At 46.0% G+C, this 16,048-nt stretch overlaps 1 protein-coding gene across 22 annotated transcripts in view; it reads right to left on the reverse strand.

The window, feature by feature from the left end:
- The window catches only part of CADPS (calcium dependent secretion activator), a 217,976-nt gene that overhangs the window by 15,027 nt on the left and 186,901 nt on the right, over positions 1-16,048 (reverse strand). For all 22 annotated transcript variants that reach the window (XM_069865973.1, XM_069865976.1, XM_069865974.1 and 19 more), the window contains 3 exons: positions 15,421-15,504; positions 9,832-9,864; positions 6,677-6,784 (listed from right to left, as the gene is read on the reverse strand). In XM_069865973.1, the coding sequence (XP_069722074.1) occupies positions 6,677-6,784; positions 9,832-9,864; positions 15,421-15,504 (225 nt within the window). The remainder of the gene's footprint in view (positions 1-6,676; positions 6,785-9,831; positions 9,865-15,420; positions 15,505-16,048) is intronic.

Consider the following 16,048-nt stretch of genomic DNA (forward strand, 5'->3'; position numbering starts at 1 on the left):
CGCATCTACTGAGAAATAAATGATCTTTCACTTAGTGCCGGCCCTAGAACAGAAATCTCTGATGCTGAAAAGCACCGTGTGGATGATGCTAGCAAGCCTAGGCTGACCTTAACGTAACGGAGCAATCAGTCTGCCTTCTTAGAATGATTAATGGAAAATCTCCTCTGGAAAAGAAATCAAATTAACTGTCTTCAACCAAATGTCTACTGGAACACGAAAAGCTGTTCCGATAAAGACATTTAGAAGGGAAAAAAAGCCCTCACAAGCATGTAAAATCCAGTGACAGATCTAGGACTTATTTTATTAAGACTCTCTCTAAAATAAATTAAATGGAGCCTACTTAAACGAGCACTTCAGAAAAGAAACCTCACTAAGGAGAATGCAGGAGAGGTGGGAGGCCACATGTGAGTGCACACTTGGTGCCGTGTGAAGCTCATACATGTGAGTATAAAAGGACAAGGGTTGGCCTTGAGGAGTGGTGTCCTTGCTAAGCTCCTCTCCCCACTCCTTCTCGGCTCTGAGTAGGCACATGGGAAGAAAAAGAGGCTGCAGAAGGATACTACATGCTGTGTCCCCTCAGAAAGAGAATTTGTCCCTTTCTAGGAGACGTACAGACAATTGCCATCACAATTTTATACTCTTTCCCCAGCAAAGGTCCCTGCAGTGGGACTCACTCCAGGCCCAGGTCCAAGTCCTGCTGAACCAGCTGAGGGCTGTGTCAGCCTCTGCAGCCAAAGCTGTGCTGCTTTGGCTTCTCCAAATAAGCACAAGGAGAGAAAAAAAAAAAGCAAGCGGCACTTCCTCGAGATCAGTCTGCTTAATTGTCTTCATCTCACAACTCACTTGCGAAGGGGGGGAAGAGGGAGGAAAAAAAAAAGCAAAAAACAACACAGAAGAAATAGCTCAGTGGAGGCCATATCAGGATGGGAGTGGGAGAGAGTTAGTGCCCTAATGAGCAGTCTAGCTGCGTGGGTGGGAAACAGGTTGTTGTCTGTCTAAGAGAAAGCGGTAAGCGTGGCTGCAAGCAGATATTAGATGGGAGCCCAGCGCGCAGCCTGATATCCGTTATTCCCCTGATCCTGCACCCCGTACTCCTGTGAGTAATCCTAACTCACAGTGAGTACCTCCACTGACTCACAACCAGGCTTTTGGGTTCGAGGGGGGGAAGGAGAAGGGAGGGTGAGACGGGCTCCCTTTTGGCATTTGATTGTGCTGTGCAAGGCTTGCACTCTAGCAAGAAATGCCATGATCCTGCAAGCACGCCTTGAAGGAGCTGCCAAAATTCAAGTGGGTATCCTGCTGAAGGAAAAAGCTTTGGTTTCAAGAAAAAGCTAATGTCTAAGTGGATGCCTTGCTGAATTAACTGATCTAGCTGTCAGTCTGTGCTTTCTAATTTTTCGGTGTGCTCAGGTGTGGTATCAGCTTCCAAATCAGTAGGTACTGAAAAATATGCTGAGCTGCCTGTGGATGTTACAGCAAACCAGTGAGAAGTGCTCACTCAGGTTCCTGGAAGTTTGTATAAGGATTTTGCTGAAGCCTGGGACGCACAGAGTGCCCTGCACCCTCATTTCTCACTGTCTCTGATATTCAGAAGTCAGTTATCAGCCAGGACAGGCACCTCTGGAAATAGGAGGGCTCTGCACTCCTGCTGGGCTCCCGGCTCGGGGAAGGGAACAAAAATCCACCAGCTGCAACACCAGCCATGGTGTATCACTGGGGCTTCCTAAAAACCCAGCTGAGCTGAGCCTGAGGGCACTGAGCCTGGGCACTGGAGCCCTGCCTGAGGGCTTGTGCCTCCCTGAGGGCAGCAGGAAAGAGATGCTGGCTCCAATAACATTTGAGCCATGGCACTTTCTTTGCTTCTGGGACAGAAATGAGTGTCCCTCTGCACCGTGGATGGCACAGGGCAGAGCAAAGTCGCGGTCTGCCCTCCCTGCTATGCCTGCCCAGATCCTGCCATCAAGAAAAAAAACCTGCCTCCGTCTTGCAGAGACGAACGGGCTCGCTTTCTCGTTTCAGGAGAAAATACTCCGTCTGGTCTCCCGGCTGTGACACAGCCCTTCGAGGAAGCTGAACATACACAGTGACAGTGAAGTGGTAAAACTGCCTTCTGCGGCGCGGCCGGGGCTGCCGCCTCAGTGGGCTGTATCACTGCGTGATTAAGTTCTTACCAGACTTTCCGGTAAAGGCAACCTTCCTGATCTGATAACTGCCAAGGACAAGCCAAATACACAGGGTCAATCTATGCACATTTAATCCCCAGAAGGCAGATTAAGTGTATAATTGACCCATATAATCCATGTATCATCTCCAGTGAAATGTTTTCTATGTCCGGTTTAGGCAGACATGAGGCCCATAAGAAAGCGATCAGAGGCACAGTATTACCCTTGCAGTGGATTTCATCAAAGTTAGAGATGGCTTTTTAATCACTGATCTCAGAGACTGCTAGATTTAAGCAGATGAACTAGCACTAAGCACATCTGTTTTAATCCTTATCTTCTACTCAGGCTGGTGTCTTCAAGAAGTACACGGAGGAAAAAAATAAATTAATTTTTTTTTTTTAGGTCCTTGCAATCTTAGGAGCTTCTCTTGGTGTTTTGATCTCTCATATCAAAAGCATGTTTTTGTTTTTTTCGGTAAGATATTGAATTAATCATCAGAGAGAAAAATGCCATCTGCGCTATTTAGGGACTGCATCAGGATGCTGGAATTCGCAGGATCTCAAGGAGCTCACTTGACGTTCAGTAGCCTTTTGTGTACGTGCTACTCGCCTGTGACTGGGGAGGAAATATTCTTGCTATGTTTTATATTCGTGTTTACCAATTTATGAAGAAGAAAGGTTGGCATTCACACTAGCTACTAGTCAATCACAGACTTTCTGGATCACATATGTTCTGATGGGTTGAAACCTATCCTGTGACTATCTAAGGCTGTGTGTAAAGATATACACATGTACATGTATAAATAACTTCCACCAAAGGGCACAGTGCTTACAAGTGCCCTCAGACAAAATTACAGAGATATAAACTCTGATCCTATGAAATTCTGAGTATCTCAGGCCAAAGAGGACCTGAATTTTGTAGAATTGGTCTGAAGACTCAAGATCACTCCGAAGCTATTTTCCCATGTTTAAGATAGAGCCGCCCGCCCCTGCCTCACTGTTGCTATCAGCAGTCTCATTCTGCACGTCAACTCTCTACCCTCTCCAGGGAAGAAGTGATAAAAATTTACTTTTTATCAGGCACTACACAGAACTTGTCATCTTTCTTTGCTGTGTGCAAAATATCACGGTGGTTTCATTCCCAAAGAGCCCATCCATGCACAGGAACACAGGGAGCGGATGCTATGGTGCTATTCTGAAACTCTTCTCTCTACCAATGGGCCTTATTACAGTGTTTTAGCTTTAAATGTTATCAAATTAGTGAGTCAGGCCAAGTAAATAAGTCATGTTACTCTGCAGTAAACAGCACTGCCAAAAAGCTAGCTAGGTTTTGATTACCAGCAGAACTCCACGATCAATCTGTTCATTCAATGAACCCAAGAATACAGATTTTTAAAATTAAAATTACTCTGTTTCGAGGGAGGGGGGGAAACCCTGACTAATTTGCAGAATTAAGAGGATTAACACACAGACCACACAGATATATTACAATAATCTTCTGCAAAGATGTGTAAGTCCTGAAGAACACACCCCTGTTCTGCAGGTGCGAGCAGGGCACACGATGCGGGGGAAAAGAGATGGTTTCTGAGCTAAGAAATTATGGCAAACACCAAGAAAAATGCATTAACCCTGCTTTTGTTGGGAGATAGCCTGATGCACTCTGCAGCCTCTGCTCCTGGGAGGAAATAAAGGGGAAATGAATGGAAATGTTGGGTAGGACTGCAGAGAAATAAAGCGGATTAGGAATATGCCAGAAGCTGCAAAGCCCACAGAACGTGCGATAGGCAACCTTGCAGTGTGCACCTCTCCTCCTGCACTCCTCACAGACGCAAAGAAAGGGGATTTCACCCTATATTGCAAGTGTCTTTAATGTGACCCCACTGAGAGCAGGGGAACTGCCTGCAGGCAGATTTAAGCTGTTTACCTGCCATGGCTGCACATACTAGCACATAACATCCTAAAACTGCACCTAAGCTTTTTGCTGGGGTAAGCCAGCATCACTGCACTAAGTCAACTGAGGAGCCAGCCTTGAAAGTGTTAATAATCTCATTGCCTGGAGAAGAGTTTCTCAGATAAGAGGATTGATCCTCTGAAGAGAGAGTAAAATCAGGCCCGAGTAATTCAGCATCATAAATAATTTTTTATCATTCCCCTTCTCCTTCTTATTAAAAAGGTAGCTGGCACCTAAAATGTCCTCAGAAAACAGGACCATGAATGTAGATGAAGCTGAAACACCTCGTGGCCACGCTGCTTTGCTGTGTGAAGGGGCAAAGGGCTGTGGCTGAGATCAAGCTCAGAACAACACTGCTGAGCATTTGTGCCTGTCCTTACTGAAACGCTGGTGAACACAGCACCAATTTAAATGGGGTCTGGGCCCAGGTGACATCTCACGTACTCAGAAACCCTGCTGTTATGGCCCCACCAGCAGCACCTCAGTCTTGCTGAGCCCTCACCTCAGAGGCAATTTGCTTCTTCCACTGCAATCTGGCAAAGACAACACACGACCACACCAAACACAATTCAGCTTTTGGGTGGCTAGGGCTGGGTGCATCTCCTTCCCTCCTTGTGAACCAAGGGCCCCGCAGCTCACCCTGCTCGCGGGTACATGCTCACGCACATGACACATGCAGAGAGTTTGTCAGCATTGATCCCAATGCTGCCCTGCTGGCACGGAGGATGGGAACGGGTAGGGGAACAGGGATGGGAACAGCTCCCACATGCTGCAGCTCCTGCCTGGCCAGCATGGGTCAAAAAAGGCAGAGCAACGTGAAAACCCTACATTTGATTGTTTTATTCTGCATAGGGAGACTTGAGGAAAGCAGGGAGGGAAAGAAACGTTTTGCATTTTTTGCTTTCCATCAAGGTAGCTGCTTTTTTTTTTTTAATTATTGTCAATGGTTAATTTGTTTAAAATTTGGCTTGGTAAAACTAAGTATGAGCAGATCAAACTGAAATAAATATTTCTACTAATTACAGCCTTTTGAAAATTGGAAATAATGGCCCAAAGGGTACAAACACACCAACTGTGAATCACAGGGAAAGGATGAGGGAAAAGGCAGTGTGGGCATTGAAAAGAACAGTCCAGATGAGCTCTGGAAATTTAGCTGCTCATGGAATAAATTTCAACACAAACGAGCAATGCACTCGCAGGCCTGCTGCAGATGGAAGTGACAGTCTTTTGTTTTATGTTTTGTTTTTTTCTCCCCATGCCTGCTTGATGGGTGATTTGCGTCTGGTGCTCTGCGCTGCAAAGTCTCCCCAGAGCGAGCACGCGTGGTGCCCGGAGGAGGCACTGCTGTGCTCCGTGCATGAATGAGGCATTCTCAGTGGATATGGGTCATGCTAGTAGATGTACACAGTAAGATTATTTGACTCTAATTCATGCCACTTGATATAATGTGATAAAACATTTGACATGAGAGATAAGTTCCATTTTAATCCGAGAGGATAGGGGGGAAAGAAAGAGTGGGAATTGTAAAGGAGGAAGAGGTTTCTAAGGGACAGGTAATGCGCAGAAAGAGAGGTATTGACTGAAGAAGGAGGTTGGTTAGGAAAAAAAGCAGCTTTCCCTACACACTGAGGAAGCAAACGAGCGAGTAGAGAAAGCAAGGAAGGTTGTTAAGAGTTCCAGAGCTGTGAGACTGAGAAATGGCACTGCTGAGAAATGAAAGGAAGGAAAGTAGGAACACAAGCTGCTTCAAACAGAAACTGATAAATGGACAAATACCCTCAAGGAGACTGAAACACTAATGCTACAGGCTGGCCATCAACAGAAAACCTTTGCTATAGAACAGCTATGAGGACAGAAAGGCTATAATGCAACAAGAGCAACAGAAACAAAGATATTGGTTAACATGCATCAAAATCCAAAACAAACGGGCATCACAGGTCACTGTTCTCTTAAGAGTCCAATTTATTTATCTTGTGCAACAGAAAAATAGCTCTAAACATCCGGGTCAGTTCCTACCATGTAATATTCATCAAGAAGACTATGTCTCAACTTTACCTTTGGTGTCAGACACCACAAGATGGTCCTCCTGAAATACGGAAGTCCATCCCAAATCAGCTCTGTTTTGGTTAGCTTTTAAAATTAAAATTTACAATGGTCAGTTTTGGAGTGGTTGTCAATAAAACACACTGCAAAATGTGAGATGGCCCTTAGCAAATGCGTCTGCCAAAAAAACAGCTCAAAATTTAAGAGCAAGAACAATGACCATGACTTTCTGTTACAGAGAGATTTTCCACAAGCTTAAACATAGTCAAGGGTTCTCTGAGAAGATGCTATTCCTTTAAAATCCAGACACAGACAGACCAAGACAGAGTAGACTAGAGTAGAGATTTAAAGCAGGCAGAGAGCAGATACGAGCCTTAGTCAGAAAGAAAGGAAAGATTTATTTATTTTTTAAAGCTATAACCAATAAATTTTCTCAAAATGTGACTTATCCTCCTGTCTTATTTTGTCACATTTTGGGTCTCTCCTGCTTGGTGTCCAAGGAGGAGAAGGCATTTACTTACATCAAATAACCTTTCTATATACATCTCCTCATTGACCTTATCACGCAGGACATCCTGAGAGTGGCGGACAAATGTCACATAGGCATCAGCAACATCCATCCCCGGCTTCTGCATGGGGGAGAGAAGAAGAGAGAGAGAGAGAAACATGAATAGCGGCACAGGGGTGGCTCCTCTGTAGCCTCATTGCTGCTTTTCCTTCTCCATCTCCTGCTGTCCTCCTGCAGTTCACGCTTTCCTTACCTGATAGACACTGAATCCCACTGCTTTGTGCCCCATGTCCAGCAACACACTGGGCACAGCACAAGACCATGCAGAGACACTTGCTCTTTCTCTTCTTTCATCTACAGTGAAGACCGTCAGAGGAATTAAGCTCTTCCACGACATACCGATGCCGGGAAGGTGTCTTGCTACCTTTGGTGCTGTTGACCTAATGAGCGAACTTGCAAGCCAGGCTGAGGATTTGTTGTTTTCTCAGATCATCTTCTCTGTGCAAGGTTTCTGAAGGTAGAAAGCTAACAGCCAGAGCTAGGCTCTCGTTTTTTCCTTCTACGGTGTGAGGATGTGTGCAGCAAGCAGCTGGCATTGCAGGAGGCATGCCAAAATCACCTTTCTTTTTCTATTTAGACCCCAGACTTTAGGTCACAGTTACTGCTGCTCTTAAGAATAGACTGGTTAAGTGGTAAGTCAGGGAATTTATGTCTATGTGAATGTTTAAGCTGCTGCTAAACAGCAGGAAGCCTCCCTGTGCTGTCACGTCTCTACGGCACTGCAGAATTTAACTGATTTTAAACAGCAACTTACAAGTCTGCAATATTTTGGGACAACAGCATTTCTTTAAAGAATATGGGAACTGAAGCAGGTGGATGGGAAAATACTGAAAAAAAAAATCCTGTTTGAGTTCACACTGCTTGATATACTGGAATCAAGCTTACCTCGAAGGAAACCCATTAAAATACTGTTACACGAGTCATTACAAAAGCTGCCACAAAACCTTAAATTTCCATGGCACATTGTAAGTTTGTTAATAACTCGTGTCATTAGTTTCCATTACTGTGATTTACCTCAGATCACAGAGTATCATTTCTCTGCAAGATACGATTGTCAGCCACTGTAAATTGAAGTTAGTTAACACATCTGTGTAATTTCCAGGGTGAAAATGAGGACAGTTTGGAAAGCAGTAGGAAGGGAGTTTTTTAATACAAAGCAAACAATTATCAAGCAAAGGGCCAGTGCTTGGCCCTTGGGAAGCCAGTAACATTTCTTAACACCTACTGCAACAATGACAAGGTATTAATTTGAAAAACAATGAGGACAACATAAATGTGGCAGTAGTCAAGTGTTACACTTTCAAGCAATTTTCAGCACGCCGATCATGCCCATTTCAAGGTGGCATTCAATGGATCGGTTTGTACCCACACAATTGCAATGGTGTTTGCAGAATTAGAATTTAACTGATGGTTTTCTGTTCCACAGCAGGATTTCCACTCTGTCCTCTAAAAGAGAAGCCTCTAACAAAATAGGCTTTTCTTTCTCCTTCCTCCCTGAAAGGCAGTGGCTCGTGGATGATGGAACAGGCTCTAGCAAAGGCCAGTTTGCTGTGTGGGGCTGGTTCTTGCTACAGAGGGAACCGTTGCACTGTGGCTTCATTTCCATGGGGAGGTGGGGAAACAATAAAAAAATAACCCAGATGAATGACTTCTGCTCTATCTTATGCAAGAACCAGTGCATCAGACTGACTCCGGGGATGGGAGCAGACCTTGCCCCTCCTGCATGGCTGCAATGCTGAGGACCTCCCAGGGGTCTCCCAGGTACTATGAGAAAATCTTTTTGGAAAAGCTTAAAAGGGTTATATGGCATTTTACCAAGGCTGCTTCCCTAGAGATGCTTTACTTTCTAGGAAGGCCATGCTTTTCCTTGAAAGTTACTGAAAATAACTGTTCTGTGCTCAAATTCCTGATGGCTAAATATTTATGATACACTTGAACAGCTAGGGAGTTTCAACCAAAGGATCTCAACATTTTCTAGGGCTAGAAAGGAATTCTGAGTTTCTCTTTTTAATGCTCTCAATTGTTTCTGTTACTCCAAGACAACAGGATATTGGGATATTGGGATATTTTAAGCCAAGCAAGATCTCTTACTGTTCAAGGGTTGTCTTTGTCATGCTGTGCTACAGATATGGCAATTTGGAAGGAAAGCTTCCTTTTGGGCTAAGTTAAGGAAACATCAAATGCAGATGATGTGGTCCAAGACGTCTAATCAATTTTTCACATTGCATGCAAAGCAATCACACCCACGTTATATATCATATATACATTATACATACAGGTCATCAAATTCAACAGGGTTATTCCTCATTTACACTGCCCAGGCTAACTGGATGAAGGAACTGATACATTAAGATCTACACTTTTTTTCATTTGTAATTGCTCAGCCTCTTTCTGCGTGTAAATGTTACGGTAACCCCTTATTCCAGCCAACATTCATATATTGCTCTTCAACTCAATTTAAATGTAAATTTCTGGCAAGTTAAGTGCTCTGTCTAAGAATGTTAAGGGCTCTTTTCCTTATGAATCAAGGTCTAATTAGAGGAGACGATGTACAGTTTCCCTATACCAATTACAGAAAAACGGAAAAAATTATTTTCATTAACAATTTCTGAAACACATGTTGCTAGCTCATCACCATTTCCCCAAAGTAATAAAAAAGTCATTTTCCGAAAGAGTACAACAAACCAACAATTAGAAGAACAAAAATAAAATAGATTAGCTAATGTGTTAGATGTGTGTTGGCTCAGTTCTAACATGTCTGGACCTTTTTGTTTGGAAATTTTACTCTATTTGTACAAGTCCAAATGAAGAATTAACAGAATGCACTGCTCCCATTTTTTTTTAAATGTGATTCAAGCCAATTGCATAAATATGGTACCTTTTTGACACCATCTGCAAATTATTGCCTAAACAGCCTTAAAGGTCTCCACAAGAGAGTAACTGCTCATTATTAACACGATGGAGATATTCTTTCCAGTTCAAATGTTAGAAGTGTGAAGGCCCATGGTTCAATCTTGGCTGTTAATGCATAATGTGGGCTGCTACACATGCTATAAACCAAAGCATGATGCAAATTACTATGACAGAAGTTGTTTAAATTGTGCTTACGGGTACATCCACGTATTTGGAAGCAGCCTTCACCTGTAAAAGGAACAAGAAGAGAGTTTACACCATTAGCATGTTTTCAGGTCTTTGCTTTTCTTCAAACACTTGTAAGAGCTGCTCCAGACAAGATTTGGGATAACATAACGCCAAATGGGGATAAAAGGGGGCTCAAAACTACATGTCCTGTCTAAGAGAATAGGCAAGGGTGGTATTTTTGTTGTTGTTGTTTTGGAGAGGTAACTTTACTGCTGCGAAAGCTCTAATAGCAACAGATGATAGTGTGGGAGTTGTGCTTCTCCCTCTCTGCTTCAGCAAGCGGGGGAAGATGGGGTTCATAAGTAGACATCGTTATTTTCTTCAGAGGCCTTGTTCTCCACCTGATGCCACGTGTCTCCGAAGGCAATGTGTGTCTCTCCCACCAGAACCCGCATCCCGGGGACTATGAGAGCTCCCCCAACAGTGAGGACATGATAGCATGGCAAGGCTGGCAGGCACCTACACCAAAGTGGCCACAAGAAAGCATCCAAAGGACCCCAATTTTGCCCCCAGCCCATACTCCTAGCCACGTCATGCTTCCCTCGGTGTTGCAGGATGCAGTCTGGGACATTATTTTCCCCCTTTTTGCTGGCCCTGATGCTGCAGGAGCTTGCAGACCATGCTGGGGCAATGCGCTCAGGCCATGCCACAGTGAAGTGCCCCAGAGCTTTCTTGCTTCCCAGACCACAAACAGCTATATTAGCATTTCCTCTGAAATTCCTCCCCTCTTTTAAGAGATATCATAGAATCACCAGGTTGGAAGAGACCCACCAGATCATCGAGTCCAACCATTCCCATCGATCACTAAACCATGTCCCTCAGCACCTTGTTCACCCGTCCCTTAAACACCTCCAGGGAAGGTGACTCAACCACCTCCCTGGGCAGCCTGTTCCAGTGCCCAATGACCCTTTCTGTGAAAAATTTTTTCCTAATGTTCAACCTAAACCTCCCCTGGTGGAGCTTGAGGCCATTCCCTCTTGTCCTGTCCCCTGTCACTTGGGAGAAGAGGCCACCACCCTCCTCTCTACAACCTCCTTTCAGGTAGTTGTAGAGAGCAATGAGGTCTCCCCTCAGCCTCCTCTTCTCCAGGCTAAACAACCCCAGCTCTCTCAGCCGTTCCTCATAAGGCCTGCTTTCCAGCTCCCTCACCAGCTTTGTTGCTCTTCTCTGGACTCGCTCCAGAGCCTCAACATCCTTCTTGTGGTGAGGGGCCCAGAACTGAACACAGGATTCGAGGAGTGGCCTCACCAGTTCCGAGTACAGAGGGAGAATAACCTCCCTGGACCTGCTGGTCACGCCGTTTCTGATCCAAGCCAAGATGCCATTGGCCTTCTTGGCCACCTGGGCCACTGCTGGCTCATGTTTAGTCGCTATCAACCAACACCCTCAGGTCTTTCTCCTCCAGGCAGCTCTCCAGCCAGAAGGGAGATTTGAGGGAGGGTATCAGAGGGTGGACGCTGCACTCTGCGTTGTCCTCACAAGCCGGCAAGGGCTGCAAGACCCCAAATCGACTTTGTCTCCAGTTTGCCATGCAGCAGGGTGCACAGCGCCTGCCACGGGAGGCAGGCTCACCCCCAGTGCCAGGGCCAGCTTTGCCAACTGAGCAGTGCCCAGCTGGCCAGAGAGACCTTTTTCCCACTGTAGCATAAGGCACCGTGTCTAGAAAGAGTACGGCTGGGATTTTCCACAACGCTTCTGCTTTTAATTAGGGTAAGCGTTGCCGGCCATCTTTGTTTGGGTGTAAAAGCTCACCTGCTTTTAAATATTTCTAAAGCTACCATTAAAACAGCCTAAATATAACACACACACAGTTGCATCTTGGGATGAATAAATTATGTGTCCCAAATGAGAGAATGAATGTATGTGTGAGACAGAATGTGAGAGTGGGTGGAAGCACTCATATGGTGTGTGTGGGGGGTGCATAATTAAGCACAATGAGGCGATACAAAAGACCAGACTGGTGGTAATTGCCGAGGTGAACGCTGCAAGTATTGGCAGCACCCAGGCTGCCAAGCCGGGGGACAAGAACAGAGGGAAGGGCAGGAGGAGGGCACCGAGCGCCTGCCGCTGCGATGCGAGCCAAGGCCTGGCTCCCGGAGGTGCTGGAGGAGGACGGGGCACGTCCCGGCACACGCATTTACAAAGAGGGAACACAATCAATGCCAAGCCCTTGCTCCCAGGGAACAGTGAATGCTCATCTCTCCTCCAGGTATCCCAGCTGGCCGCCTGGACACCTCGCCTTTTTGCTGCATTTATCCTCACAACTTTCTTGGGAAGCAGCGAAGCGCTACCCGTTGTTCCTGCCAAACGGGAGCAGAGGAGCCCCAGCCTCCGTGCATGAAGGCAGCTGGAGCCTGCCCAACGGCTGCAGCTCCGGAGGAGCAGGCAGTCATGGCACACCCACGCCAGCACGGAGGATCGCAGGCAGGGCTGCCCAAGCTAGGTCCAAACGAGCTCTCTTCCTGAGCAGCAAAGCTGAACAACCAGGAGGAAAGCTCATAAAATGATGTGGCTCGACAGCTCGCTGAAGTCCTGTTGGGGTCCACGCTCAGGGCTGCACTGTGCCACACACCTGTGTCCTCCAGTATCACACAGGGCATGAAGGAAGGCAGCAGCACCCCAGGAACCCTGCAATCTGAGCCTGCATTTAGCATTCCTAGGTCAAGCTTAGCGCCTCCATCTCAGACTGCCTTCTTCCCCAAAGCCAAGAAGCGACAAGAATAACTCAGTTGGCTTCCTGCAATCTCCCCCTTCCACCCACAAAAAAACTGAGCTGCTTCTCCTGCCCACTCCCCTTTAATCAGAATAATTACTTGTTTTCCCTTAAACTCAGATTTGGCTACATTTAGTGAAATTTCCAAACTGCCGGATGTTGTGTGATTTTTCCTAGGCTGCCGTTTTTCACAAAGTATGTGACTTTGCCATGAAACGTCGCAGTTTACCATACAAATTTTGTGCCGAACAAAAATAAGATCTTTTACTTCTGTCTCCCTTGGGTAATATGCAGTCTTTAGTTTTAATTACCGTAGGTGTAATACTCTGCCTACAGAGGCCATCCAGATTAAAGGGAATTTTAGAAGCTGTCATTCCTGTGACTCAGTGGATCTATGCATGCAGACGCCTAGCCAGGGCCCCGGCTGCTGCCACCAAGATGCACTTAGACGTAGCAATAAACAGAAAAAAACTAAGAGTCTGGCCAAATTTAGAAGGGTATTTTCCTCTCAAAGTGCTCTGCAAGGAGAAGTGGCTAGTGGGAATTTATTAGGACAACAGATGCATTAATTTTATCTTGAATTTTGAGGCAAGAATTGGAAATGAGGATATCCTACTAGGTGATAAAACTGTCTGTCACAAGACCCCTGATTACATGTCGCTTGCAGAGTGCCTGGAAAACACACGATGAAAGAAGTCGGTGGAAGGGGGTGGGAGACTAATGCTTTCTAGAGCTCAGCGGCTTGGACCATCACACTTTGTTGTATTTTTCAGACAGGGAAAACGTGGGAGGTGGTGCAAGCATGCTGTAACAAGACAGTGTTTCTCTATTTATTGCTGCAAAGACTAAACACAGCAAATCCCATTACTACTGCAGGTAAGGGAGACTTTCCAAGCCCAGTGCTAAAGGGGTCGAGGCTGTTCCTCAGCCTCCTCTTCTGGCTGTGGCTGCCCAGTAGCTCTCAGCAAACAGGCGGGTCAAAGTGAGAAACAACCCTTGCCCAGAAAAGAGCAATCCTGCTTCTCCACCATGCACCCAGCTCCTTGCTGGAGTGAGGGCTCAGCTTCTTGGTGGTGTGTATACATCACACACAGTAATTATTTGGATGCACATACCTTCCCGGGTAGAAACTTGAAACTGAAGTTGTGGAGCTGGGCTTATAGGCTGTGGGGCTGTCAGAGTGGGACAGATCATTTTGCTGCTGGGGCTGATAAGTTGTCCTTAAGTGTCTGAGGAGCAGCAGAGTGAGGATCCTTGACACCCAGGCACCTATGTGCTGCCTCCTCATGGGTACCCAGAGCCTGAGTGCAGCTGTGGGCTTCGCTCAGCAATCTAAGGGAGCAGCACTTTGCAACATAAACAGTAGGATGTGGTGGGAGCAGCGCAGCGTCAACCGAGGAACAACTTGGATTCATGGAGAAGGAAGGACTGCACATTACACTGTCTATCAGGGCTGACACTGGTACTTCCAATGCCTGGAAAGCTGCCACCTCCACATCCTCTGCTGCTGGCATGTGAGCATCTCCTAACCCTCTGCAACACTGGAATGAGGAAGGTATCCACCTTGCATCCCCGCAGGCAGGCATGAGCACAGCCTCAGGGGTTATCCTGGGAGAGCTGCACTGTGGGACACCCTTCCTTCCCCTCCTTTTCCGAAAACCAAACTGCCTAAAGCACAGCTGAAAAATTGTGAAGCTTAGTTTGAACTCTGTGGCAGTTTAGCTGAGCTGCCAGACTCTGTGTGCACACAGCTGCCTGTGAGCAGAATTCCTTGCCTCCACTGGTGAGCCCTCCTACACCCATCATCATTTCCAAACATATCCTGCATAACTGCTTCAAACTCCACCAAACAGGCCCAAGAGTGGGAAACAACAGACAACTGCAAGTAGCTAAGACAACTCCTGAAAGTCTTTGGAAAGCCTCTCCAGTTTGCAGAGCGGTGCCTCTGCCTCCTGCCCAGCCTCTGTGAACAAGTGAGAGCAGGACAGGCTGTGCATGCAGGCAGCGGGGACGAGGGGTGAAAATGTTACTGCAGCTTTCCAAGCAACCCCAGACACACGCATTCGGGTGCACACCTGCCTGCGAGCTGAGCTCAGAGAAGCCACGCTTGCAAACAGATGCTCTTGTAAACTTTCTGGCATGCATTTGCAGAAGACCTTTGGAAATCAGCTGTTACGTGTTTGTCCTAAAAAGCTGTCACAACACTTTTGTAGAATACAGCTCAGATTGCTAAACCCTCATGGATACTGAGGCCAGTTTTTCATGGATATGTTTCTTGTCCTGTACTGTTCTAGTAAACATGTAGTGTGATAAGCGGTGGTTTGGTTCAGCAGTGTTAGGGAGAAAAGTGGCATGAGAGTCACCTTGTGCCATGTAACCTCATGGCATTTCCCCTACCTTGCTCTCTTTTAGAAATACAAAGGCACTCCTTAGATCTCCCTTATTTTGTTCTTTACTACTTAAGATGGTCACTGTTATGGCCAGAAGAACGAAAGGAACACACTCATCATGCAAGGTGGCAATGAAGCGAGTTCTTTAGTTAGGGAAATTGAGTATACAGTGCAATGATTTTTTTCAGCTTCATACGCATCCTCAACAGAACAAACTCCACCAACCTGAATGATGACTGGAGATGGCTTTACTCTGTGCTACACCATGATGGTCTCTGCATCTTGGGTGTTTAAGTACTGTATACCTGCATATAGGTTGCTTGCCTGTTCATGCTGGGGTTATAGTGTTCAAATATCACAGAATAGCAGAATTATTATGTAGCTGATCTAGAGCAGGAGATTATAACTCAGACAATAAAATAAAAGAAAAAAGGAAATATTGTCTTTACTTACAGTAAATGACAGGAAAGAAGAAAATAAAGTTCCTTCATCATATCTAGACAGTTTGGCCAAGACTCCTTCCAAAATGGTGACAAACTATGAAGACAAAAAATACTGCAATTATTTTTAATAACTGAACAAGGGTATAAAAATCAGCATCAGCTTCAAAGAAACCAGTGGAGCTGTTAGCATTGCCAAAGGAGTGGATGACCTGTTCCTAAGCACAGAGGGCTAAGGAGAAAGGAGCATTGCCTTTTGGGTGCTGCATAGTCCCTCTCTCATTGGGTGGGAATCACCCCTCGGTGTCACAGGTGATGTGAGGACAGGAGGTGGGTGCAGCACGTGGGGAAGCCAGCACAGCATCTCTGGACAGGGAAGCTGGTGGTTCTTGCTTCCAGTACGCAGTGTCAAGCATGCAGCTAGCTGGGTATTCTTGCGGAAGAATCGAACTGGCATATGTTGGCAGATTATGTTTAAAGGTCTCCACTGTATAATAGGGATGACTTGTTCTCAGAAATTTTAAAACCAGAGGAAAACACACCCCACCATCTTTCTCCCTGTGTACCAACTGCCCCCTGTGTTAGCACAGCACACCAGACCTACACAACAACCCAAGGGAGCTGGCAGCTGAGCTAGAGGA

The sequence above is a fragment of the Phaenicophaeus curvirostris genome, chromosome 11 (assembly GCF_032191515.1).
Source record: "Phaenicophaeus curvirostris isolate KB17595 chromosome 11, BPBGC_Pcur_1.0, whole genome shotgun sequence".
Classification (NCBI taxonomy): Eukaryota; Metazoa; Chordata; class Aves; order Cuculiformes; family Cuculidae; genus Phaenicophaeus; species Phaenicophaeus curvirostris.